Below are 27,990 nucleotides of genomic sequence, written 5' to 3' on the forward strand. Positions count from 1 at the left end.
TGTGCGTCTACATTGCAGACGGGAGTCTGCGTGTGACGTCACGGTCTGCGCAGACGGAGCGTGGACAGCTTGGCAGTGGAGCTGCAGTCTGGAGCAGAGCAAACACAGAGGCATTGAGAAGATAGTCCTGTTCGCAGAAGAAGTTCATGCAATCGAAGTTCCCTTCGTGCTGCACCAGCGTCATACTTTACAGTGTAATCGGAAAATGGGCCATTTAATCAGTTCATATCAGGTTGAGTGGCTTTACGACCCTTTCATAAATTTACATTTGTAGAATGTTTTATTCCTGCTCATTGTTGGGACACTTTTATTATTATTATTATTATTATTATTATTATTATTATTATTATTATTATTATTATTATTATTATTATTAATAATAATAATAATAATAATAATAATAATATTTATGTATTTATTTCTTATCAGACGCCCTTGTCCAGGGCGACTTACACAATAAAAGAGCAATTCAAATTGTAATAATACATTGCAATTCAAGGCATAATACATTTGACAATTTCACCGTTTACCCAAGTGTATATGAGATATATTATTATTATTATTATTATTATTATTATTATTATTATTAATAATAATAATAATAATAATAATAATAATAATAATAATATTTCTTGTACAGTTAAGTACAAGGCATCAAACTTACATTAAATTTACATTAAACAAAGCAATTCATGATATAATACATTTTACAACTTCCAATTTATACAGTTAAGTACAGTAAGTGCGGACATACATCCTGGACAGTAAAAGCTAAGTGCCGTCAAGATGTAAGGTACAGTCAAGGGTTACGGGAAAGGGAGCAAGGAGGAAAATCAATCAATTAAAATGAAGTGCTATCTAACGGGGATTAAAAGGACTAATATCACAAGTACTGTCTGAAAAGATGTGTCTTGAGTAAGCGCCGGAAGGAGGTCAAGGACTGTTTTGACTTCGGTGGGAAGGTCGTTCCACCATTTAGGGGCCAGGGATGAGAAGGAGCGGCTCTGGAGGAAGGAGAGTGGAGAGGAGGCAGAGTTAGTCTTCTGACACTGGAGGAGCGCAGTGGTCTGGAGGGGTTGTTATTAGCTTGGTGCAGTGTGGTTGAGACAGCGGTAGTTGAGGGTCAATGTCTTGAACTGAATGCGTGCCGGTATCGGGAGCCAGTGGAGGGAGCGGAGCAGTGGAGTAGCGTGTGTGAATCGGGACAGAGAGAATACCAGACGAGCCGCAGAGTTCTGGATGAGCTGCAGCGGCGGGTAATAGTTGCAGGCAGGCCGGCCAGGAGGGAGTTGCAGTAGTCCAGGCGGGAGAGGACCAGTGACTGGACGAGTAGCTGAGTTAAGTAGTCGGTGAGGAAGGGACGGATTTGGCGTATGTTGCTCAGGAAGAATCTACAGGTGCGTGTCAGTGTGGTGATGTGCTGGGTGTAGGAGAGCGCAGGATCGAGGGTGACTCCTAGATTTTTAGCGGAAGAAGGAGAGAGTGTGGTGGATTCCAAGGGGATCGAGATGGAGAGATCAGCAGAAGGTGAGGAAGAGTGGGGGAAAAAGAGGAGATCCGATTTGGAGAGGTTGAGCTTGAGGTGGTGCGAGTGCATCCAGGCGGAAATAGCAGACGAACAGGAAGAGATTCGAGAGGGGATGAGATGGTCAGAAGTAGGAAAAGACAGGAAGATCTGGGCATCATCAGCATAGAAGTGGTATGAGAAACCATGGGATGCGATTAGGGGGCCCAGGGAGCGAATGTAGAGAGAGAACAGGAGGGGGCCTAGGATGGAGTCTTGGGGTACGCCTTTGAGGAGAAGTTGGGGGGTGGATGAGGAACCTCGCCATGTCACTTGGTAGGTCCGGTCGCTGAGGTAGGAGGAGAAGTTCTGAGGAGAGGTGGGGTCCAGGGTAGGTTTCTTGAGGAGTGGGATGACAGCAGCTTGTTTAAATGCAGAGCAGAAACAGCCAGAGAGGAGTGAGGAGTTGAGGAGGGAGGAGATGAAGGGGAGTAGATCAGGAGCAGTTGCTTGGAGGAGGTGAGTAGGGAGAGGGTCCAGGGCACACGTTGTGGGTTTGTGACCTAGGAGGATAGAGGAAACTTCAAGGTCCGAAAGAAAAGGAAGCTTGATCAGTTGGAGATTTGTGCGTGATGGAAGAGGAGGGGGGACTGTTGAATAGCTTTCAGATGTGTGTGATCTTGGAGGAGAAGAAGGAGGCAAAATCATTAGCAGAGAGAGAAGAAGGAGGAGGAGGGGGAGGCGGGTGAAGAGGGAGGAGAAGGTGGAGTAGAGTCTGTGGGGGTTATTGACAGAGGATTCAAAGAGTGATTGGAAGTAAGAGTTCTTGGCTGAGGTGAGTGAAGAGGAGAATGTGGAGAGCGGTAGAGTTCAAGGGCAGCTGGGAGTTTGGACCTCTCCACTTCTGTCCAATGATGAAACGGGAGACTTTGTGTCTTTTCGTTCACATAAAGTCAGAAAATAACAACATATGAATCCAAATTAACATATATTTATACTAAAGTAATACAAAATTACTACAAAAGATTTAGAAGGGAGTAGTTTTTACATTACAGTATAATCGTAAATCTATAATCTATAATACATACATGTATACATGTTAATTTGGATTCAAATTCTTCTAAAATCCCCCACACAACCAATGTGTGACATCTGCCTGTCTTAAAACCTTTCATGTTTTGTGTCACACTGGCTCTCCTTTAATGTATGCGTTTTTGAGTGTTCATCCTCATATTTCGAATAGCCTATGCCATTTACCTGGCCTAGAATTCCTTTAGTATTTTGATTACTAAGGCTATCCCACCTTCAATTTTAAATCTTTAGAGTATTTTGTTTCTTCTAATATACAGTACTGTGCAAAAGTTTTAGGCAGGTGTGAAATGCTTCAAAAATAGACATGTTAATAGATTATTAGGGCCCTATAAAATCTGTTTAATTTTTTTCCAAATTCCGTTCTATTTTCCCCCAAATTCATTTTTTTCCGTTTTATTTTTTCTGAATTCTGTTTTAAAATGTATGCTAATTTTATCATCAGAAAGAGTGTCTAATGATGTTTATGAATAAAACATCAACAATGTTACAAGATTTAACATTAAATTTGTAATGATGCAACACAACATTGCACTATGTTTTTTTATCAAGGCAAGTGCTTCAATACAGAGTTCTACAAAGTGTTTCATTATAAATGAAAAAAGTAATTTAAGAATCTAGTCAACAATTTAGCAAGCAATAGGCAAAACCTAGAGTTATACTTATGTAAAAAAACAAAATGTTGCATTCATTGTTTTTTGTAAAATAAAGTGCTTCACTTAAGTGTTTAATTATAAATGAAAAAAAAAGATTAATGCAAGAATCTAGGCAATAATTCAGCAATTGGCAAAACCTCTGGAGCTCCTATGTCTATCCATTGTATGTTTTCCATCTATCACAGACATCTCCATTGAAGTACATGATTGGCAGCCTCTTTGTGAGTTATTCATGTCCCTCAGACATGCCACTGAGCAAAGCTGGGCCTCTCCAGGAAGTGGCAGAGGGGCACCTGGCATGACAGGCATGAATATTGTTATATATTCTGCTGACCTTACAGTACTCACAGTTCCTGCTCAAAGCAGCAGGGCTATATTAGAACATAAGAACATCAGAAAGTTTACAAATGAGAGGAGGCCATTCGACCCATCATGCTCGTTCGGTGTCCATTAATAACTAAGTGATCCAAAGATCCTATCCAGTCTATTTTCAAATGTTCCCAAAATTTCAGCATCTACCACATATCTGGGGAATTTGTTCCAGATTGTGACTACTCTCTATGTGAAGAAGTGACTCCTGAGAAGTATTTACTAGTTGCCACAGAGAGAGACAGGAGAGTACAGGTGAGGATGCTCAGAGGGTGATGGGGGGCAGCTTAGCACCAGAGCACCATGGTGCCCACTCCCCCCCAGAAGAAGGAGGTAGTTATAGTAGGACACTCAATTCTTAGAGGTGTAGATCACACAGTGTGTTCTAGTGACAAGGAGACCTGCATGGTATCTTGCCTGCCTGGTGCTCAGGTTGCAGATCTCCCTAAACTACTAGACGGGCTACTGGCCAAAGCCGGGGGTAATCCACTGGTCATGGTCCACATTGGAACCAATGACATAGGAAAAGGTAGGACAGAGGTTCTGCAAGACAAATTTAAAGAGTTAGGAACAAAACTAAAGAGCAGAACCTCCACGGTAGTTTTCTCTGAAATACTTCCGGTACCACGTGCCAGGCCAGGGAGACAGGTAGAGATTAGAAAGTTTAACACATGGTTTAAAGCTTGGTGGAGGGAAGAGGGGTTTAGGTTTATGGAGCATTGGTCTTTCTTCTGAGACAGATGGGACCTATACAAACCGGACGGTCTACATCTAAACAGAAGGGGGGCTAATGCATTGGGAGAGCATATGTGCAGTGAATTTGAGAGTCATTTAAACTAGGAACCAGGGGGGCAGGGAGCTCTGACAATGGGAGATGTTCCGCTAAGGAAAGAAAACCAAGGGAAACTGCTAGTAGGAAAGTCCTGAAATGTTTGTATCTCAATGCCAGGAGTATAAGGAACAAGATGTTAGACTTGGGAGCCACATTGCTAGCATGTGACTATGATGTTGTAGGAGTGATAGAAACATGGCTTGCAGAAAATGATGGGGATGAATATAAGTTGGAAGGATACACACAGTTTAGGAGAGACAGGGACAATCGAAGAGGGGGTGGGGTAGCATTATATGTGAAAAATGACATTGAGGCAGAAGAACTTCCCAGAATCTTTGTGGGTGAAACTTTTGAACAAGAGATCTGGAGGATTAGCGGTAGGGGTGTGTTACAGAACACCAAACTCAGATATTCAGAAAGATGCTGCATTGTACAGTGTAATCAGGACTGCATGTATCAAGGATGTGGCTGTTATAATGGGGGATTTCAATTTCCCAAACTTAGACTGGGAAAGCCCAGTGGGCACTACAGAAGCAGAAATAGAAATGGTTGAGATGGTAAATAACTGCTTTCTAACTCAATTTGTCAGGGAACCAACCAGAGAGAGCACATGTATTGACTTGATCTTTTCAAATGACCAAGATAGTGTCAGGGGGACAGTAGTTAGAGAACCAATGGCAAATTGTGATCACAATATGGTTAGCTTTGAGGCATTCTTTAAAAAAACAAGGTCCAAGTCTAAAACAATGGTCTATACATTTAGAAAAGCAAACCTTGAAGGTATGAGACAGCACTTAGAAGAGGTAGACTGGAGCACATTGGATACAGAGTCAGTTGAAAATGGATGGGTATATTTTAACAATACACTACTTGAGGCTCAGGAGCAATTTGTACCAAAACTTAGCAAATTGAGGACCAAAAAACAGTGGCCAAAATGGTTTAATAGAGGTATGCAAAAAAATATAAAGAGGAAGAAAATGTTGTATAGCGCATACAAAAGGGATGGTGACGAAACAAAATACATAGAATTTGTTGAGCTGCAAAGAGATCTTAAGAAAGGGATCAGGAAAGCAAAGAGGGAAATAGAAAGATACATAGCTCTTGGAGCTAAAACCAATGCAAAGAGTTTTTTCCAAAATTACAACAGCAAGTTGTAATTCCTCAATAAAGGAGGAAGTGAAACAGATAAAGGGCAAAAATGGAGGTATCTTGGAAAACGAACAAGATGTGGCAAATATTCTAAATGAGTATTTCACAGAGGTTTATACAAAAGAAAAAACAGATGACATGCCACAGGTTGACAATCAGTCCAGTCAAACCCTAAGAGAGATCAGGATAAATGAGGAGGAGGTACTAAAGGGACTTGCAGAATTAAAAACAAACAAATCACCTGGGCCAGATGGGATATTTCCAACAGTACTTAAAGAAATTAGGGAAATTATGTATAGGCCGCTAACTCAATAATTCCAAATGACACTTAGAACAGGGGATGTGCCCACTGACTGGAAGACAGCAAATGTCATACCAATCCACAAGAAAGGGGACAAAACTGAGCCAGGAAATTACAGACCAATCTTTCTCACCTGCATCACTTGTAAAATGTTGGAAAAAATGATTAGACAGAAAATAGAGGAGCATCTTAATGAAAACCATATTCTCGGAGATAGTCAACATGGGTTTAGACGAGGCAGATCATGTCTTTGAACATGCAACTGCAGCTGTAGATCACGTGAAAGCATATGATATGATATACTTAGATTTCCAAAAAGCTTTTGATAAGGTTCCACACCAAAGACTGATCCTCAAATTGGAAGCTGTAGGCATTCAGGGTAATGTAAGTAGATGGATTATGAACTGGTTGATGTATAGGAAGCAGAGGGTGTCGATTAGAGGAGTTGCTTCTAACTGGAGTGAGGTTGTTAGTGGAGTTCCACAGGGATCAGTACTAGGGCCTTTGCTTTTTCTAATCTATGTTAATGATCTGGACTCTGGGATAGTTAGCAAACTTGTCAAATTGGCAGATGATACAAAAATAGGTGGCTCAGCAGATACAATCTTGGCAGCACAGGCTATTCAGAGGGACTTAGATAACATTCAGTTGTGGGCCGACACCTGGCAGATTATATTCAATGTGGACAAGTGCAAGGTAATACATGCAGGTAACAAAAATGTCCACTATAATTACACTATGGGAGGTACAGATCTAGATGAAGTAAGGCATGAGAAAGACCTTGGAGTCTATGTGGACTCCTCACTTTCTCCATCCAAGCAATGTGGGGAAGCAATAAAAAAGGCAAACAGAATGCTAGGGTATATTGTCAAAAGTGTAGTATTTAGAACAAGGGAAGTAATGTTAAGACTGTACAATGCGCTAGTTAGACCTCATCTGGAATACTGTGTGCAGTTCTGGGCACCACACTTCAAGAAGGATATTGCTTCTTTAGAGGCAGTTCAGAGGAGAGCAACCAGACTTATTCCAGGTCTGAAGGGAAAGTACTACTCGGAGAGACTGAGGGAACTGAACCTTTTCACCCTGGAACAGAGGAGACTACGTGGGGACTTGATTGAAGTCTTCAAAATCATGAAAGGCATCGACCACATCAAATCAGAGGAGCTTTTCCAGATCAGCAGGGACACACGCACCCGGGGACACAAATGGAAATTGGTCTTCAAGGTCTTCGTCAAAACCCATCTCCAAGAATATGGTTTTCATTAAGATGTTTATCTATTTTCTGTCTAATCATTTTTTCCAACATTTTACAGGTGATGCAGGTGACACTGATTGGTCTGTCATTTCTTGGCTTAATTTTGTCCCATTTCTTGTGGATTGGTATGACATTTGCTGTCTTCCAGTGTAATTTGGAATATTTGAGTTAGCGGCCTATAAATCATTTCCCTCATTTCTTTAAGTTGGAAATATACCATCTGGCTCAGGTGATTTGTTTGTTTTTAATTCTGCTAGTCCTTTTAGTACCTCCTCCTAATTTATCCTGATCTTTCTTAGGGTTTGACTGGACTGATTGTTAACCTGTGGCATGTTATCTGTTTTTTCTTTTGTAAAAACCTCTGTGAAATACTCATTTAGAACATTTGCCACATCTTGTTCGTTTTCCGTGTTTGCCCTTTAGCTGTTTCACTTCCTCCTTTATTGACCTCTTGCTGTTGTAATATTGAAAAAAGCTCTTTGCATTAGTTTTAGCTCCAAGAGCTATGTTTCTTTCTATTTCCCTCTTTGCTTTCCTGATCCCTTTCTTAAGGTCTCTTTGGAGCTCAACATATTCTTTGTATTTTGTTTAGTCTCCATCCCTTTTGTATGCGCTATACAACATTTTCTTTCTCTTGATATTTTTTTGCATACCTCTATTAAACAATTTTGGCCACTGTTTTCTGGTACTCAATTTGCTTTGTTTTGGTACAAATTTGTCCTGAGCCTCAAGTAGTGTATTCTTAAAATATACCCATCCATTTTCAACTGACTCTGTATCCAATGTGCTCCAGTCTACCTCTTCTAAATGCCGCCTCATACCATCAAGGTTTGATTTTTTTAAAAAGCAGACCATTGTTTAAGACTTGGTCCTTGTTTTTTTAAAGAATGCCTCAAAGCTAATCATATTGTGATCACAATTTGCCATTGGTTCTAGTTTGAAAAGATCAAATCAATGCATGCACTCTCCCTGGTTGGTTCCCTGACAAATTGAGAAAGCAGTCATTTACCATCTCATCCATTTCTATTTCTGCTTCTGTAGTCCCAACTGGGCTTTCCCAGTCTATGTTTGGGGAATTGAAATCCCCCATTATAACAGCCACATCCTTGCTACATGCAGTCCTGATTACATTGTACAATGTAACATTTTGCTGAATATCTGAGTTGGGTGGTCTGTAACACACCCCTACCACTAATCCTCCAGATCTAACCCACAAAGATTCTGTTTCGTTACTGGGATCTAATTTGTGTTCTTCTGCCTCAATGTAATTTTTCTCATATAATGCTACCCCACCACCTCTTCGATTTTGCCTGTCCCTCCTAAACTGTGTGTATCCTCTTAACTTGTATTCATCCCCATCATTTTCTGTAAGCTATGTTTCTGTCACTCCTACAACATCATAGGCACATGCCAGCACTGTGGCTTCTAGGTCTAACATCTTGTTCCTTATACTCCTGGAATTGAGGTACAAACACTTCAGGACTTTCCTTCTAGCAGTTTCCCTTGGTTTTCTTTCCTTAGTGGAACATCTCCCATTGTCAGAGCTCCCTGGTCCCTAGTTTAAAAGATTCTCAATTACTCTGCACATACGCTCTCCCAATGCATTAGCCCCCCTTCTGTTTAGATGTCGACTGTCCGGTGTGTACAGGTCCCATCTATCCCAGAAGAAAGACCAATGCTCCATAAACCTAAACCCCTCTTCCCTACACCAAGATTTCAACCACGTGTTAAACTTTCTAATCTCTGCCTGTCTCCCTGGCCATGCACGTGGTACTGGAAGTATTTCAGAGAAAACTACCGTGGAGATTCTGCAATTTAGTTTAGTTCCTAACTCTTTAAATTTGTCTTGCAGAACCTCTGTCCTACCTTTTCCTATGTCATTGGTTCCAATGTGGACCATGACCAGTGGATTCCCCCCGGCTTTGGCCAGTAGCCCGTCTAGTAGTTTAGGGAGATCTGCAACCTGAGCACCAGGCAGGCAAGATACCATGCGGGTCTCCTTGTCACTAGAACACACAGTGTGATCTATACCTCTAAGAATTGAGTCTCCTACTATAACTACCTCCCTCTTCTGAGGGGGAGTGGGCACCATGGTGCTCTGGTGTTCAACTGCCCTCCCATCACTCTCTTAGCTGTCACTGTCCAACTCGGTGTCCAGCAGCTGGAACCTGTTGGGCAATTCTAGCTCTTGGGGTTTCTCTAGGGGTTGTGCATGCCTTTTTTTGCGGTTACGACCTACTTTAACCCAGCAGTTCTCTACACTGTCCTGCTCTGAGGTCTCAACTCTCCTAGGTTTTGGCGTGCACACCATCTCTCTCATGGGCTGATTGACCAATTCTTCTATATCCCTAATACAGCGCAGATCGACAAGCTGAGCCTCAAGATCACGAACCTTGATCTCTAGGATTTCAACCTGTTGACAACGTTCACAAATGAAACCTTCTTGGATGAGTTCATCCAGGAAGGCAATCATTCTGCAAACCTGACACTGTAGTGACCACATGCTTCTAAATGTTTTTTGCCTTGTCTCTTGGTTCCTGTTCCCTAGTCCCTAACTGCTTAACTTTTTGTCACAACTGCTTTAAGTAGCTCTTGTCTACCTTCCCCCAATTTACATCTAGCTGGCCACAACTGGCTCCTCCTGCAACACAAGTCCTGCTAGTCCTTGACTAAATCACCTTGCTACAACCTATTTACTTTCAACAAACAATGCTAACTTAAATTAAGGCAAACTTAAAACAAAATGAGCAATGCTAAGACTGGTCTGAAACTAGTCAAACAACAAGATTTGAGGGTTGAGGTGTGTCCACGTATATAATATAATATATACTGTATTAGTACATAAAACAAGCATGCATGCATAGCTGAATCTGTTGTGAATCCATATATATAGATACCACATATATAGCAGTAGCGTCTATAATAGCAGAGATATGAGCTGAATTGTATAAGCCCCCCCCCCTCTCTGGCGCTGCTCAGTGTCTGTAACCCAATACTTGTCAGCTGATCTGCCCGAGACAGGTTTTTTTTTGATTGGCTAGTAAAAAAAGAAAACAGTCTTCATGGCACATAACACACACAGTGAACTCCATTGGTCAATTCCAGCCCCATGTGCTGCTTTGTGCATTGAATTTCTAAAACCAGGAAGTGTAAACAAACCACACATGGCTCTTTTCAGCAGAATCTCAGCTACACAGCTAAAAACACAGCATGTCTTTATCTTAATCATTTCGCAGATAATTAATACTTTGTCATTGATGTCCCAGTTTTGGGCAGATCCGCCTACATCATCATCAGAGGGGATTTATTTGATTTATTTTGATCAATTTCAGCCAAATTATGGAAAATTCTGCAATATTCCACGTTTTACAGTTGATTCAATTTTATTACCAAATTCCACGGAAATCATAGGGCCCTAGATCATATTTATCAATTAACAAAATGCAGAGTGAACAGAAGAAAATCGAAATCAAATCCATATTTGGTGTGACCGCCCTTTGCCTTCAAAACAGCATAAATTCTTCTAGGTACACTTGCACAAAGACAGGGATTTTGTAGGCATATAGTTAGGTGTATGATTAAACAATTATACCAAACAGGTGCTAATGATCATCAATTCAATATGTAGGTTGAAACACAATCATTAACTGAAACAGACACAGCTGTGTAGGAGGAATTAATCTAGGTGAGGAACAGCCAAACTCAGCTAACAAGGTGAGGTTGCTGAAGACAGGCAGATACTTGTCATGCATCATGCAGTACCATCAGGGAGGCATGTGATTGGCCCCACATTTATTCTACAAAATGACAACAACCCCAAACATACAGAGACAGTCATTAAGAATTATCTTCAGTGTAAAGAAGAACAATGAGTCCTGGAAGTGATGGTATGACCCCCACAGAACCCTGATCTCAACATCATTGAGCCTGTCTGGGATCACATGAATAGAGAGAAGCAACTGAGCTGCCTAAATCCACAGAAGAACTGTGGTTAGTTCTCCAAGATTTTTGGGCCAACCTACCTGCTGAGTTCCTTCAAAAACTATATGCAAGTGTACCTAGAAGAACTGATGCTGTTTTGAAGGCAGAGGGTGGTCACACCAAATATGGATTTGATTTAGATTTTAATTCTGTTCACTCAGTTAGTTGATAAATATAATATATTCACAGGTCTATTTTTGAAAGCATTCTTACTTTACAGCATTTGCCTAAAACTTTTGCACAGTTATATACCAAAGAACAAATTCTATTTAACAGGAAAATTTAAAAATATATATATAATATCATACTGTATGATTTAATTAACTCCTGGCACTGATCTGAGCTGTTGCTTATTTTATAAAGTATTGTATATAACAATGTACAGAGTCTGTTGTACCCCCTTTGCCTGGGACTTGCACCTGTGTAGCTGGTGGGGCGGGACCAGGGTCTTCAAAATCATTATTCATTTATTTAGTAATTTGTTTAAAATACTTTTGGTATTTTACATCATACTGTACCAAAACAGCATAAAAATGATTCTAGTAATTGAAAACAGATTGTTTAGTTCAATGTTCATCTATTCGATAAAATAATGACCATTTTTTAATATTTGATTGATGTATTGCCTATCCTATCAGTTGGCAAACTCTGTCTGATTTAGACTCTAGTAACTAGCCAATTAGATATCGTTAAGTTAGATACGTAAAACCATGTGATGTGTATAGTCTTTAGTGGAGTGAGCTTACAGTGTGTTTTTATCTCTGTTACACTGGCAACCCGTTTTATGTGTATAAAAAAAAGTTACATCTCTGCAGCAGTTGTTAGCTTTATGGAGGGGTGGTGGGTGGGGGCCCTCTGTGCTTAGAGTTAGCTCCACCGCTGCATACAAGTCACCATGGGCTAGTCCAAATCAAAATCTGTACAATCTGGGTTTGTGTATGTGTGTGTTTTACACATTATTTTCATTGTTCTGTCTTTCTTCTGACCGCTGTCTGGTCTTATAGCTTTGGGACATTGGAACACTCCTGCCAAGACATGGAATGAAAAGGAGAGATAGAGAGAGAGAGAGAGAGAGAGAGAGAGAGAGATTAAGGGGACAGATTGAAATGTATTGCACAGTATGAGTATCTAATGGGCCTACTCTAGTCTAAGAGCTGCAGAGAGAGAGAGAGAGAGAGAGAGAGAGAGAGAGAGAGAGAGAGAGAGAGAGAGAGAGACAGATGGGGTGTGTATGAGCATGGTGCTCTGTGTGACAGGGAGGAGGGAGGGGAGATGGAGGCAGAGGGAGTGGAGGGGGGAGGGGGGTAGAGTGATGTCATTGTTAGTGCAGGGCAGCGCTCTCTCTATCTCTGTCTTGCTCCCTCCCTCACGCACATAAACAGACACAGAGAGGAAGATATAGAAGTGGTACAACCTCACTGCATCCTTCTCCTCATTCAGTGCTACTACCCTACAAAAGGTACAGTAAACTGCTTATAATACAATAAAGGGATGATGATTGGCTTATTTCAAAGAAGATTTGTTAATAATGATGTTGCTACTCCTGTAATATTGTCTCTATGTAAAACATTAAGCATTAGTGGTTACCAGATTATGTAAGTAGTCACGGATAAGGCCATCTGCTAAATAAGATGATGATGATGATTATTATTATTAGTAGTAGTAGTATTATGAAAACATTAATCAAGAGATAGGAAAAACAAGGATTTTGTTAGACACAGGATCTCTTGGCATGCTATAATAATAAACAGATACGTAACACGTACCTATTGTAACTGCGGTTGTATGTTTGGTGATACAATGCATTTAACATTAGCCTCTACAATGATCGACTGGCTGTGTTTACCAGGCTCATAGGGAGCCATGTGTTTTGGCAGGTGCACACCCAGTGGTAACACAGCATAAATACTCCCCAAGCTGCTTCTATTTTCTGTTCATGATCTTGATTATTTGTGTATTAATTTGACTGATGCTTTTACCCAAGGTGACCCACAAGATTAACAAGAGCCAACAGATGTGAGAATGTACTATATTGACAGTTTAAGAATATATTACATTCTAGTGTATTTGTACAGAAATGTAGAAGGACTTGGAGCAGAATGGCATCAGTGTCCACTGAGAAGAACTGACAGAGCAGCCATTCAGGGCAATCAAATCAGTAAAATACATTGCTGAAGCTCTGCAGAGTCTACAAGTGCAAGTCTGGACAAACAGGGTTTTAAAAAGGTACCCAAATGTGATCTCAAAAGATCCCACACAGATTGTCTATTAAGGAGAGGTAGAAAAAATATATAAGAAAGGAAATTGTTTGAGAGAGTTCATATGTGTATAACCGGTATAGTCCTTGTGGGGAACAGAGTCTGTGCGTTAAGGCATGAAGCCAGACGGAATCAAATGGACTCCCATTTCAATCAGGAAGGCAGGAGGAAAACTGATTATATATATATACAGTGAGGGAAAAAAGTATTCGATCCCCTGCTGATTTTGTACGTTTGCCCACTGACAAAGAAATGATCAGTCTATAATTTTAATGGTAGGTGTATTTTAACAGTGAGACAGAATAACAACAAACAAATCCAGAAAAACGCATTTCAAAAAAGTTATAAATTGATTTGCATGTTAATGAGGGAAATAAGTATTTGATCCCCTATCAATCAGCAAGATTTCTGGCTCCCAGGTGTCTATCATACTGGTAACGAGCTGAGATTAGGAGCACTCGAGAGCTCCTAATCTCAGCTCGTTACCTGTATAAAAGACACCTGTCCACAGAAGCAATCAATCAATCACATTCCAAACTCTCCACCATGGCCAAGACCAAAGAGCTGTCCAAGGATGTCAGGGACAAGATTGTAGACCTACACAAGGCTGGAATGGGCTGCAAGACCATCGCCAAGCAGCTTGGTGAGAAGGTGACAACAGTTGGTGCGATTATTCGCAAATGGAAGAAACACAAAATAATTGTCAGTCTCCCTCGGTCTGGGGCTCCATGCAAGATCTCACCTCGTGGAGTTTCAATGATCATGAGAATGGTGAGGAATCAGCCAAGAACTACACAGGAGGATCTTGTTAATGATCTCAAGGCAGCTGGGACCATAGTCACCAAGAAAACAATTGGTAACACACTACGCCATGAAGGACTGAAATCCTGCAGCACCCGCAAGGTCCCCCTGCTCAAGAAAGCACATGTACAGGACCGTCTGCAGTTTGCCAATGAACATCTGTATGATTCAGAGGAGAACTGGGTGAAAGTGTTGTGGTCAGATGAGACCAAAATCAAGCTCTTTGGCATCAACTCAACTCGCCGTATTTGGAGGAGGAGGAATGACCCCAAGAACACCATCCCCACCGTCAAACATGGAGGTGGAAACATTATGCTTTGGGGGTGTTTTTCTGCTAAGGGGACAGGATAACTGCACCGCATCAAAGGGACGATGGACGGGACCATGTACCGTCAAATTTTGGGTGAGAACCTCCTTCCCTCAGCCAGGGCATTGAAAATGGGTCGTGGATGGGTATTCCAGCATGACAATGACCCAAAACATACAGCCAAGGCAACAAAGGAGAATATGAAGAATATATATAATAAAAGAACATGTATGCTTTAGGTTGTATCTGACACAAAGCACTAAATGTGGGTGGTAGGGTTCGAGACTTTATTTCACAAATAGGTTTTATTATTAGGTTATATTACTGACATTTTATCTGAATGTTGAATGGGTTGGCATGGAAACTCAAAATCTACATATTCTTGGAGATAGTAAACATGGGTTTAGACGAGGCAGATCATGTTTTACTAATCTATTAGAATTTTTTGAACATGCAGGTGAAAGCATATGATATGATATACTTAGATTTTCAAAAAGCTTTTGATAAGGTTCCACACCAAAGACTGATCCTCAAATTGGAAGCGGTAGGCATTCAGGGTAATGTAAGTAGATGGATTATGAACTGGTTGATGTATAGGAAACAGAGGGTGTCGATTAGAGGAGTCACTTCTAACTGGAGTGAGGTTGTTAGTGGAGTTCCACAGGGATCAGTACTAGGGCCTGTGCTGTTTCTAATCTATATTAATGATCTGGACTCATGAATAGTTAGCAAACTTGTCAAATTTGCAGATGATACTAAAATAGGTGGCTCAGCAGATACAATCTCAGCAGCACAGGCTATTCAAAGGGACTGAGATAATATTCAGTTGTGGGCCGACACCTGGAAGATGAAATTCAATGTGGACAAGTGCAAGGTATTACACGCAGGTAACAAAAATGTCCACTATAATTACACTATGGGAGGAATAGAACTAGATGAAGTAACGCATGAGAAAGACCGGAGTCTATGTGGACTCCTCACTTTCTCCATCCAAACAATGGGGAAGCAATAAAAAAGGCAAACAGGATGTTAGGGTATATTGTCAAAAATGTAGAATTTAAAACAAGGGCAGTAATGTTAAGACTGTAATCTGGGATACTGTGGACAGTTCTGGGCTCCACACTTCAAGAAGGATATTGCTGCTCTAGAGGCAGTTCAGAGCAACCAGACTTATTCCAGGACTGAAGTGAATGTCCTACTGAGAGACTGAGGGAACTGAACCTTTTCACCCTGGAACAGAGGAGACTACGTGGGGACTTGATTGAAGTCTTCAAAATCATGACAGGCATCGACCATATCAAACCAGAGGAGCTTTTCCAGATCAGCAGGGACACACGCACCTGGGGACACAAATGGAAATTGGGCTTCAAGGCATTCAAGACAGAAAACAGGAGACACTTCTTCACACAGAGAGTTGTCACAATCTGAACAAACTCCCCAGCGATGTGGTAGAAGCTGAAAAGTTGGGAACATTTAAAGTCAGACTGGATGGGATCCTTTGATCACTCAGTAATTAATGGACACCAAACGAGCATGATGGGTCGAATGGCCTCCTATCATTTGTAAACTTTTATATTCTTATGTTTCTTAAAAACATTCAGTCCTTTGTAAGGAAAGGGAGAGGTTTGTCAAAGTTGCTCCTAGTTTACAACCCCTTGTCTTAACTCTGAATGCTTTTCTCTTGGCTGAATCAATTTTCAACAAACTCTGAAAATATATCAGTGTAAATATTGGAAATGAAATATAGAAAGTATAATTTAATTAACAAAAATGTAGCAGGTCAGCCCTGTCATGGCACTGCTGTTGGTGGGTGCAGGACTGCTTCCCATCAGTGCAGACAGCTGTCTGCCATGTTGGTGCTGCCCCTGTAGTGCCGAGGCCAGTCGCAATGAACTGTTCCTCACCTTAGTTAACCTGATTCTCTCTTTTTTTTCAAACGTGCTGAAAGCCAGACTGCCTTGGGAGCGCTGCTGAACTTCCTAAAATCCTGGACCTGTTTACTTTAATATGCCATCCTTTTCTTAGTTTATAATTTTTTTAACTCCCCCATGGGAGCTTGAAGACTGTTACCTTGTGTTCATTTCGGTACACCCATTGTCATTTTGTTAATGAAACTCCTGTTAGCTTAACCTAAACCATGTGTGTCCTCCCCTCCTGTTACAGATATTTTAAAACTAAATGGATGATTTTGTTCAAAATTGAAGGGTGTGCATTCTGTAGCTCCACATGAACAATAACAACAAAAATAACTGGTATCGTCAAGGATGTGTATCACAATCCTCTCTCCCTCTGCCTTTTTCCCCTTTAATCAATCTTGAGTTACCTCTAACTGCTTAAGAACTGGCAGGAAAAAGTCCAAATTAATTATCTGGATTACTCATTTGGCTGATGCTTTTATCTACAGTGACAAATGGGTGAAGTACAGCAGAGGACTGCATTGTATATACAGTTATTGAGGACAGCACTTAGATCCTGACATCTCTCCAAAACAGGCCATTAGGAGATCCAGTACAGTACACCACCCCCCACCCCCCACTTGCTTCTTCTGCATTAATATTATGTAAGTAATGCAGAGCTCATTTCTTGGCTGAGCTCAGCATCACTTCCACTAATGGAGGCTAAGTGCCCCAGAGTCCATGAATTGATGGATGTCCAGGCAATAAGACAGAGCAACTGCTTCTGTCTACGTTACACTTAAACAGGACACTGCAGGCTCAAGGAACTGTGTCAGAATTCAAAGTCTAAGGCATAGATCAAATCAAAATGGTTCCCTATCAGTGATTCACAAATTACAGATTTGTGCTTAATTGCATTTTAATGTATTGCCAGAATACACTTTCTACTATTTATCAATAAAAATGTGATATGTTACAGGTTGGTAGGTTCGCAGGTAGGTTTGAGTCTCAGTTTTGTAGGTGTCGGCAGTCTGTTGATTCCGTGCAGTGCATCTCTAACAGTTTTGAATCTTGACTACAGAACCAGCAGTAGAAGTTTACATATAAGACCATACAAAACACAATTAAGAGCAAACCCTAAACATACCATTACTATGTCTAATATGATAAGCAACATTTTCAAGAACTATTACAGTTTCATCATATATACACTTTGGTATGAATCACATTTATCATATTCAAAAGAAACAATGTTTGAAATTGATATTCATACAGCAAAAGAAAATGGCGTTAGATGTCCCAAGGTCACAATCTGTGACATATTCTTTGCTTTTAGGAAAAGCACATTTTTAGAACATTGTGGCAGGGTGGCTAGCAATGGAGGCTCAGAGACAGACCACAGGTTAACCAAACCAAACCAAACCAAACCAAACCAAACCAAACCAAACCAAACCAAACCAAACCCACAGCACTGGGTGTGCTTCTTCCCACACCCAACTCAACTCCCTGTGCAAGGCTGAGGCCTCCTTAAATAGCAGGTGGCTGGGATAGATTGACCTTAATTGATCAAATCACCCCAACCACCTGCAGTCCATGAGCAGGCAAGGAGGAATTAACCCCCTCCCTGCCTCAAACTTATATTAAATATATTTGGCAATCATGTTACACAAGCTAAGATATTTAAAATTATAACATTAGATTGATATAAACCCTTTTAGAACTAGAAAGGTTTTTACTCCCTCTTATTGTCAGTTCCTTGTTGAACTCTAAAGCCACCCAAATAGTAATGTAATTCCAGTGTGTAAATCATCTATGTTTTTGAACCTTTCTAACATAAATGTTTTTCCTCCTCTATTATTTACATGCCAGCAGTGATGGCAGAGGGGTCTGTGAGTCTGGCAGAGGTGGAGAGCTCCTTCAAGAAGTTTGCGGTTTTCGGTGACACCAAAGCCACTGGGAACGAGATGACCGGAAAGAATTTTGTGAAGCTGTGCAAGGATTGCAAGGTCATCGATGGCAAGACTGTCACTAGCACTGATGCTGACATTATCTTCACCAAAGTCAAGTGAGCAGCTGATACCCTAATACACTGATATACTGACCATCACACTGACACACTCTGAAACACAGGGGACACACTAATACACTGACTGACACACACGAACAAACATTGAACACATTGATACAGAGACACTGACAGACACTAACTCAAAATTGACACACTGATACACTGTGTGAGACCCACTGACACACACACTAAACTGATACACTGACTGACAATCACTGACACATTGACACATACTGACCCATACACTGAAATATAGACACACTGATCAATACACTGACACACTGAACCACACGCTGACACATCCTGATGGATCTGACACACACTGGGCATATTAAAATACTGACTGACACACTTACCCACACATTGACAGACACTGGACACACTGATAAACAGATAGATTGTGAATGCAACCCTGGTTATCTGAGAAAGAGGAGACATCCCCCTTTGGTTAGTATCCTATTTTTCAGAAAACCGGGGTTGCATTCAAACAATCATTTAAACATAAACATATACCGGACTGTAAAATCACATACTGTCAAGTATGATAACATGCTCATAGTCATCAGAGGAAGGGGTGGGGGGTTCAAGCTTGTTCATTGCTGTAAATGATTAAAATGTGTATTTTTACAAGGTCAAAGTCTGCGCGGGTCATCACCTTTGAGCAGTTCATCCAGGCCCTGACAGAGCTGGCACCCAAGAGGTATAAAAGCAAATCCAAGGAGGAGGCCCTACAGGAGATGTACAAGCTTATTGCTGGCAAGGAGCCCGCCAGCATGGGAGTGACTGTGAGTGGGGAGGGAGGTGTGGTGGACCTGGGTCAGTCTGTGAACGATTCCATGACTCTGTCAATCCTATATCCATGCATCCTTTGACTCCAGATGTAGATCAGGCACTTCCATGTGGAAAATACATAAAAAACAAACCCTAAAAGTATGTATTAGAAATATATATTACAATATATTAGTGATCCTGAGGCCTTTTAGAGATGTGGTAATGTTGCTGCACTGTGGTGGGGGAGCACGGGGTTCGAATCTCACCATGGTTGGAACTCCCCTGGATATTACAATATATACACTTGTATAAAAAGTGAGTCAATGTTTACTAACAATTATTTTTACAGCCATCCATTTTAAAATATGATAATGTATATATTTTACAAAACTATATTTCAATGTATATTTGTGGAGAGAGAAGGGAGAGACAGTAGTTTAGGGTCCAGGGTAAACATCTTGCATTGCCAAAGCACTAAAGTGTCTCCCGACTCTCATAATTTCAAATTAAAATGAGTTTTATTTGCATGTGCAGAGATCTCTGATGCCACTAAAGACTTAAAAGATATTTCAGTATTAAGTTTTAAAGAACATAATGCTAAAAACACAGATCACAGTAGAAAAACAATGTGATGCATTTGTGTGCTGTCAGTAAAACAAATCCCTGAAACAAACAATTCAGCACATACAAAAAATACACCCACCCCTCCATCAGCTCCACACATAAACAATAAATAAATACTTGTGTGTAACAGGAACCATCTTTTCGCAACACAAACAGAACAGTTCCCCATAAATCTTGGATAATGACTGTCCTGTTTATAACACACCTTCCCCTGGCTTCCCATTTCAAAATGAATACAGTGTCAAAATGACACAACCTTTCCCTATCTAAATATATTTTTGTATCTCTCTCTCTCTCTCTCTCTCTATCTCTCTCCATCACACACAGAAAGCAGCGAAGACAGGGGCTGTGAACAGACTCACAGACACCAGCAAATTCACTGGCTCCCACAAAGAGCGATTCGACGAGACGGGTAAAGGGAAGGGCAAGGCTGGCAGAGAGGAGCTACCTGACACCAGTGGATATGTAGGGGCATACAAGGGGCAGGGCACCTATGATGCCAAAGTGAAAGAGGACAACTGAGAGACTGAGAGAAGAAAGAAGCGGGTGGGGGGTAAACTGGATATTTAAACTCTGCATGGAAATAATGTACAGAACCATATTAACTGGCCTCTGGGCAATAACAGTACGTAACAGGCTGACAGAGAGAGAGAGATTGAGGTGGGGGGGTTAATGGGGATAATATGGAGACACAAACTGATTGGTTAATACTGTACTTTAACACTGCAAGTACAACTAAAACTACATTGACAAACACAGAGAGAGAGGGGGTAGGGAGGGGTTAATACACAAAATGCTTAATTTGGTATATTAAACACTGCACTGAGAATTATGGAAAAAGTCGAATAGACAAAGGTAGAGAGGAGTCAATACAGAAATGTTCACTGGTTCAGTACAAATAAAAGGTTCCTTTGGTCCTTGGTCTGGTCACCACAAAGTACATTAAAAGCTTGATCACATATTCCCTGTCAACTCCTTTAGAGACATACTTGTCTTTGTGACCAGTTTCTTGTCTTGTCCTCTTTTGAAAACCAGTCTGTAAGTGCTATTTGTACCTTTATTTTAATATGTGATAGAACTATGGAAAATGTCTTAGGAAGAGTATTTTTCAAATACCCAATACTCAATAATGCAACAGCTTCTCACAGTGTGTTTGTAACACCAAGAATCAGTCTCTCTCTCTCTCGGGACAAAGTTTAGATATCAAGCTCACTGAGAGTATAATGATGTAGATTTGCCTTTTGATTGTCTACTAAAGGAGCATCCATAGCTTTGATTTTTCATTTGAGCTAAACTTTTCTTGAAAAATTTTAACATACTTCTTCATTTTGTATTTAAAGTTCCATTATACAGCATCCAGGACTGTAATTCAGAGTTTCAGCCTCTCTCTCATAGTCCAATATTTCTGCCTTCTACATATATATATATATATATATATATATATATATATATATATATATATATATAGTCTATATTTCTAGTTTTCAAATGGCTTTTTTAGAGAAGCTATTGCCCAACCTGCCTAGTTAGGAGTCTCTAATGCAACTGTCTAGTTTATTACTCACCTTATATGACAAGCTTGACTACTTACCAAAGTACAGAAAACCTAGACAGCCTGTGTCTTATTGCAGTCCTCTCTACTGACATCAGTCTAGTATTTCTCTGACAGTAGAACGAAGCCAGTGACTCCTAACCCTGGTACTGGAGATATTCTGAGTTAATGGCAACCATAATACCACACACAGAGAGAGAGGGAAGTGTTCACAAAATACATTTATGTACTTTCACAACTCACATCTCTCCTCACGATTGCCCCAGACCACTCGTGAACTCACGCTGCTCTTTACAAATGTCTTAATTAACAACAGTGTTTGGGGAACACATCACATCTGAAACATTGCACTTAGGATGATCTAACGATGCTCACGATGCTTTTGGTAAACAGACCAACCAGCAAATGCTTTCTTTATATCAAAATGTATAATATGCTGCAATGCAGATGAATAATGGTAATATACCAGCACCACTGGGGGGGTTTTGCTTTCTATTCGATATCTATTCACAGAGTTTTATTTGATTCCTTGACGAAACTGCCAGTGATTTTTGTAAGTAACCAACAAGGAACTACAGAGAAACCAATGGATCCCAAATTCAAAATCTGGAGGACTGTCTGCATCTAACTGCTTTTATTCCAGATGACCGAGTAGGTCTAATTAAGAATGCTCAACTAGATGTATTGAATCCTCATTTACAGGCTGCCAGTGTTATTTGAAGTAGTGCCACCTAGAATCAAAGCGTGAAAGTGTGTGTTTGTGCTCAGACCAGGCTTCCCTCACTGCTACTCTTGCTCCTCCTTATTTGTTCACTATTGCTGCATGAAAAAACACCTGAATTGTGCCTTTTCCAGTAGTGTGTTGTTCGGACTTAAATAAATTAATGACTGTGTAGTACAAAGTGTTAATTTCTTTAAATATTGGTTTATTCAATGGTCTTATTTGAATGAACTGTACGGAAGACTACTGGGGTCATGTGAAAGGAAAAAAACTCAGAATTTCGACTTTATATCTTGAAATTTCGACTTTAAAACTTGAAACGTATTTAAAATGTAAAAATGTGACTTATAAAAATTAAATTTAGATTTATTTTAAAGACATTTCAACACAATATTTTTAGTTTTAAATGTAAAATACCAACTTTAAAATAATCAAAAATTCAACACATCAACTCATAATTTCAAGTATTAAACAGAGGAAAGACAGGCAACTTTAAGGAAGGAATACTAATTAATTGAGATGTGGAAATGGTTGATTATAGCGAACTTATTGATTTTCTCTGGGATCCGGGAGTTACAAAATAACTACTTGGCCATAAGTTTACATTTGTTTTTTACAAATCAATATGGCAAATAGCATTTGGACCTCTACTGCAGTATTGCCGTCTGTGGCAACCTCGCCTGAGTTGTAACCCTGTGGATCAATTACATTTATAATCTGTCTTATCGTATCCAAAACAAACCCACTTTGAATTGCAAGTAAATGTAACCACTGATAACCCGGCATCTGTCCTAATTACTCTGTTTCACTTTGTATGAACGTCATCACTGGAACCAAGTCTGAATAGTGTTTTCTCCTGTAAAGTCCACGTTTTCAGCAAACTCTCTTCAAAGTTCTGTGACTTTTGCATTTCTTGGAGCTATACCACTGGAGTTTTAAAGCGGCAATTTCAAGTTTAAAGTTGAAATTTTGAGGTTTTAAGTTTGAAATTTAAGTTTAACAAAGTCTCATAAAAGTGGCCCTGCAAAAATGACAAGCGTTCGTTTTGGTACAGGTAAATACAATAGGAAAACCTGTTTAAATCTGTGATTTAAACTTGTGATTCCGACATATTTCATCCATCGAGTTCAGCTAAATCAGTTTATATGATGTATTTTTATAACCGCATGTAATGAAACAAAACATGACAGCACACAAATGCATAATATTTTTTTTACCACTTACAATGTATAGCAAGAACACTGCAATTGTTGAGTCTGGTTATTTGAACACATTTAGCACATTTAAGGCTCTTGTGACAGACTGGGAAAAATGTGTTCTCACGGGTGATGTCCATGTCACGGGTGGCAGTGAACACTGAACCCAAACCTAGTCCCATTACGCCACCAAAATGTAGTTATGTGAGATGGGGACTCACTACCATCCAGTATTCCCTGTGCAGGTTTGGAGAGATCTCAGTACATACACCACCGGCTTCAGGAAGTCAATAAGAAATATATTTATTTTGCACAATAAAATATCCAAAATACAATCAGTAACGGGTGGGGGGGTAACTAGCAGGGCAGGAAGTCTGTTTTCCCAAGGGCTTTGATCCTAATCTAAAACACTGCTTGTATGTTAAATGATGAGATAGAGTCCTTGTGCAAATAACAAGTCGTGTTGAGCATATCTCTGCATCCATATCCGCGGGTAACAACATCCGTTGTTGTACATCTGGGTAAAACGAGCACACACAAAAATAACATTGGTTCGAACTGCTGAACATTTACCACCAGATGGCATCGACGTGCCATCTTACACACATAACCATTAAACTTTTCTTTAATTATCTGGGCAATAAAATACTAAAAAACAATACAAAAGACTAAAAGCTACAAAAATAAACTATACTAAAATCCTAAAATTAAGCCCTAAAAACCATATAAACAACAGCAAAGAATGTAAAAACAACAATAAAAAGGAGAAAAATAGATAATCCTGATTCAATCCAGTAGCATTGTAATGTAAAAATTGAATTGATATGTCTTTGTGAAAATGTATGGGTGATAATTGGGATTTAATTAGGGTGAATTAGGGTAAATAAGGACGTGTAGCTCCGAGAGAGAGAGAGAGAGAGAGAGAGAGAGAGAGAGAGAGAGAGAGAGAGAGAGAGAGAGAACAAATAAAACAATTGGATGGTAAAACCCAATAAAGTAATTACATGGTAAAAACCAACTCCCCTTCAAACAATTCACAAAGGGCATCATTAATACACCAGGCCTGTTCAAAACTCTCCATATCGTTCATCTCGCCCCAAAGATAAAAACCGTTGTGTTAAAAACCAGGTTAAATCAGTAAAAAGACTAATTAAAAGACTAAAAATGGGTGACAACCGAGAGCATGTGCTAAAACAGTGAAACACGGTCTCTCTCTGAGCACAGAATGGGCAGGTGTCGGACACAGCAGGGTTAAGAATAGTAATAAAATAATTGACAGCAATAATGGTGCAGATCGCCAGCTCTCTTATTGAGGGGGGGCTTGTACAGGCTTCTCCAGGCGGGCACAGTGTCTTTCCCCCATCCCCAGCCTGGCTCTCCCGGGTGTGTCAGGTAGGAAGGAGGAGCTCTGCACTCAGCCAGCTCCCCGGTAGTGCCGGGGGGTCGCTGCCTTCCCACTGCCCCAGCAACAGGGCACAGCTCTTAGCCCAGTTCACCTTTGCTGAGGACAGCACTTCAGCGGTACATCAGCAGGAAGTTCGCCAAGCGATGGTGTAATGGAACTGATCTCCTACCTTGATCCACATTGATCACTTTCTTCAAAAGAGCTTGTTTCACTGTTTGAACTGACATCTCTGCAGCCCCGATTGATGCAGGGTGGTAAGCAGGAACTAGAGTCTGTTTAATTCCATTCCACTTTAGACATTTTTCAAATTCAGATTAGATAAACTGCGGTCCGTTGTCTGAAACTACTTCTTCAAGTAAGCCATAAGAAGCAAACAGTCCCCGTAGCACTTCAATGGTCCTGGTTGCTGTGGTTGACATGTGGAAAACTTCCATCCACTTAGAATGACTATCAATCACCACCACGAAATGCTCCTTGTCCGTCTCTGCAAAGTCAATATGTATCCTCTGCCATACTCTAGTACGCCATTTCCACAGGTGCAAAGGAGCAACAGCTGGCATCTTGCGTACCGCCATACAGGTTCTACAGCTCTGTACCGTCCATTCTATATCTGCATCCAACCCAGGCCACCACAGATAAGACCTAGCCAAAGCCTTCATATGACAAATACCTGGGTGTTCTTCATGCAGGTCGTTTAGTAATCCCTCTCTGTATACAGGTGGTATAACAACTCGCATTCCCCACAGCATACAGCCTTGCTCTGCTGAGAGCTCATTTCCCCTTGTGACATATGGGCATAGAGCTTCATCTGCCACAAAATTAGGCCAGCCATGCATTGTATAATCCCACACTTTAGACAGTAGTGGATCTTTTCTTGTGGCCTCTGCAATGTGTTTAGCATCTACTGGTAACTCCTCAACATAGGAAAAATAAAAGACATTACCTTCTTCCACTGTGTGTGTAGTGTCTTACCCTGGCAATCTGGAGAGAGCATCTGCATTGCCATGGTACGCAGACCTGCGATATTCAATGTCATAGTTGTATGCTAACAGAATCAAAGCCCAACGTTGCATTCTTAAAGCTGCCAATGTGGGAATTGATGATTTTGATCCCAATATTGTCAGACGTGGTTTGTGATCAGTAAGCAAGTTGAATCTATGTCTGTACAGGTATTTATGGAATTTCATTACTCCATAAATGATGGCAAGTTCTTCCTTCTCCACCTGTGCATATTTAGCCGTTTCCGCCGATACCTTGATGCATTCAATCTGGCATACCTGGCACCGACCCCTTTTGTCCTGTACATTTCTCCGCTGAATGGCGCACGTAAACAATCCATGTCTCAATTGTGTCAAGGCTTAAAAATCCTTCTTTAGCCTGTCTCCTCCCTTCATCTACACTGATTGACATTGATATGACAGGGTACATTAATAAGGGCTCAGAGCTTTCACCTGGATTCTTCTCATCAGTATTTCACGGAAAGAGCAGGTAGGAAAACACAGGCATTTCTTATTTCCAGTTAAAGGGGTATGTAGGACTTTCAATTTAAACACTAATGTAAGAGTTGCTAAAGTTTCCACAGATGTATATCCTGATTTCATTATTGAATGCTATTATTAGCATGTATCTAGTATAACCTTCCAGTTATTGTTTCCAGCCCGGGGCACCGAAAACCCGGGCAACCCGTGTGATTTCTCAACCCCGCAAGGCCGGGTTTGTCATGGGTATAAAACCGGGGTTGATAGGGGGGAATCATACTTGTGTGCACCGTGCAACAGCGAACTCCTGTATAATCTTGGGTATTTTGTCATTTGGTGAGAAGATTGATGGTCATTCAGTAACCTGTCGGCAAAACCTACAATATAATTGATCACTATTGCAAAATACGAGGAGTTCAAGAAAAAAAATCCGATCCCAGCTCGGTTTGGTTCAACTTCCTAGTACTCGGCCAATCAGCCAAATGCAAAAGGTATGCAAACAAGTTATTACAGACAGCTGGGGGCTCTACAAGGTCGCTTCAGTTTATACAAATGATCAATACATAATAACTATGTGAATTAATAAACAATAATAATAATGCAGTATAACTGAGTTTGTGTTTAATTTCAGCTCCACATACAATACAGACATGGCGTTTATTATTTTACTTATTTAGTATTACCTTGTTATGGCTAGGGGTTCTAGTTTAATGAATAAAATAAGGGTAAATAACTAAGATCTGAGGAGGTCAGACATACGTTTGATGTGTCTACAGTGTGACATGGTGCCGTGGCGTGCACGCTGCGCTGAAAGCATTGTATATGACATTTGAGAGAGAGATAGTGAGAGAGGTGCAATCAGAAAAGTTTACAGTGAGCTTAGTGTTTTTTATTTAATTTTGTTTCCATATTGATTGTTTTTTCCATTTATATGCCTATAAAATAATGTGGCTTCAAGCCAAGGTGGCCTGGGGATCTGGCGTTTATGATTTTTAAACTCCAAAAACCCAGGCCTGGAATTTTCTCCCAGTTTTGAAAACCCTACATCCAGTATAATTTGGCTGTGTTAAACACATTACTAATATCTCTTCAGTCTTTGAGAAAGCATACAGGGACACTGAAAAGTGTATTTTGTCAAATGTGAGATTTTCACGTTGATTTGTTTGACATTTGAATTAAGTGGTGCCAAGGCAAGATGCTGAATTGTATGCAAATGTATTCTATGATCCTTCCGATGTGTCATATGAGTATACGTAATGCATATCAAATGCATTTCATCCTCAATACAGAATAAGTAATAATGTTTGGTGAATAACAACTTTGGTCCTTGTGCTTTATTCTTTACAATTGAGTCTTTTCCTCTGATTCTCAAGTCCTTCTCTGGATTCCCAAGTGGTCTGGAAGTCCCCCAGCAGCATATCTCACAGTGTGAGCAACCCACAGGAAATAAAGCATCAAGAAAGTGTGCATGGTATTAACATCTACTTTAACTAAACATGATTTTGCTCATCACCTTTCCCTTTTTTAGGGTGCTTCATCAGTTTGCATTCTCTCCCATTGTTCCCCTTAGTTGCACAGAAGACCAAGATGTGGCCACACTAATGTATTAAGCCCAGCCATTGCTATACTGCACCTCACAATAAATTAACAGAGGGCAATATACAAGCTGTCTGCAAATCTCTCTGGAGCCTACTGCCACTATTGTCTCTCACTTCTCATTAAAACCAAACTGTCTCTCTCAGATGTTATTAACTAAGCTGATTAGCATCAATAAACTA

The 27,990-nt window shown here is 40.4% G+C and overlaps 1 protein-coding gene across 2 annotated transcripts; it reads left to right on the plus strand.

Moving 5' to 3' along the window:
- The first annotated feature begins 12,479 nt into the window (after positions 1-12,479).
- Positions 12,480-22,314, plus strand: LOC136755662 (tubulin polymerization-promoting protein family member 3). Of its 2 annotated transcripts, none has more exons than XM_066712272.1 (4): positions 12,480-12,595; positions 18,267-18,462; positions 19,097-19,250; positions 20,188-22,314. In XM_066712272.1, exons 2-4 carry the CDS (start codon positions 18,272-18,274, stop codon positions 20,380-20,382), a joined length of 540 nt encoding a protein of 179 aa, XP_066568369.1. In that variant the 5' UTR covers positions 12,480-12,595; positions 18,267-18,271; the 3' UTR covers positions 20,383-22,314. The 2 variants fall into 2 exon arrangements, with proteins under 2 accessions (XP_066568369.1, XP_066568368.1); XM_066712271.1 differs by having other exon boundaries at positions 12,481-12,595; positions 18,270-18,462.
- Positions 22,315-27,990: the final 5,676 nt, after the last annotated feature.

Source organism: Amia ocellicauda, chromosome 1 (assembly GCF_036373705.1).
Source record: "Amia ocellicauda isolate fAmiCal2 chromosome 1, fAmiCal2.hap1, whole genome shotgun sequence".
NCBI classification, from domain to species: domain Eukaryota; kingdom Metazoa; phylum Chordata; class Actinopteri; order Amiiformes; family Amiidae; genus Amia; species Amia ocellicauda.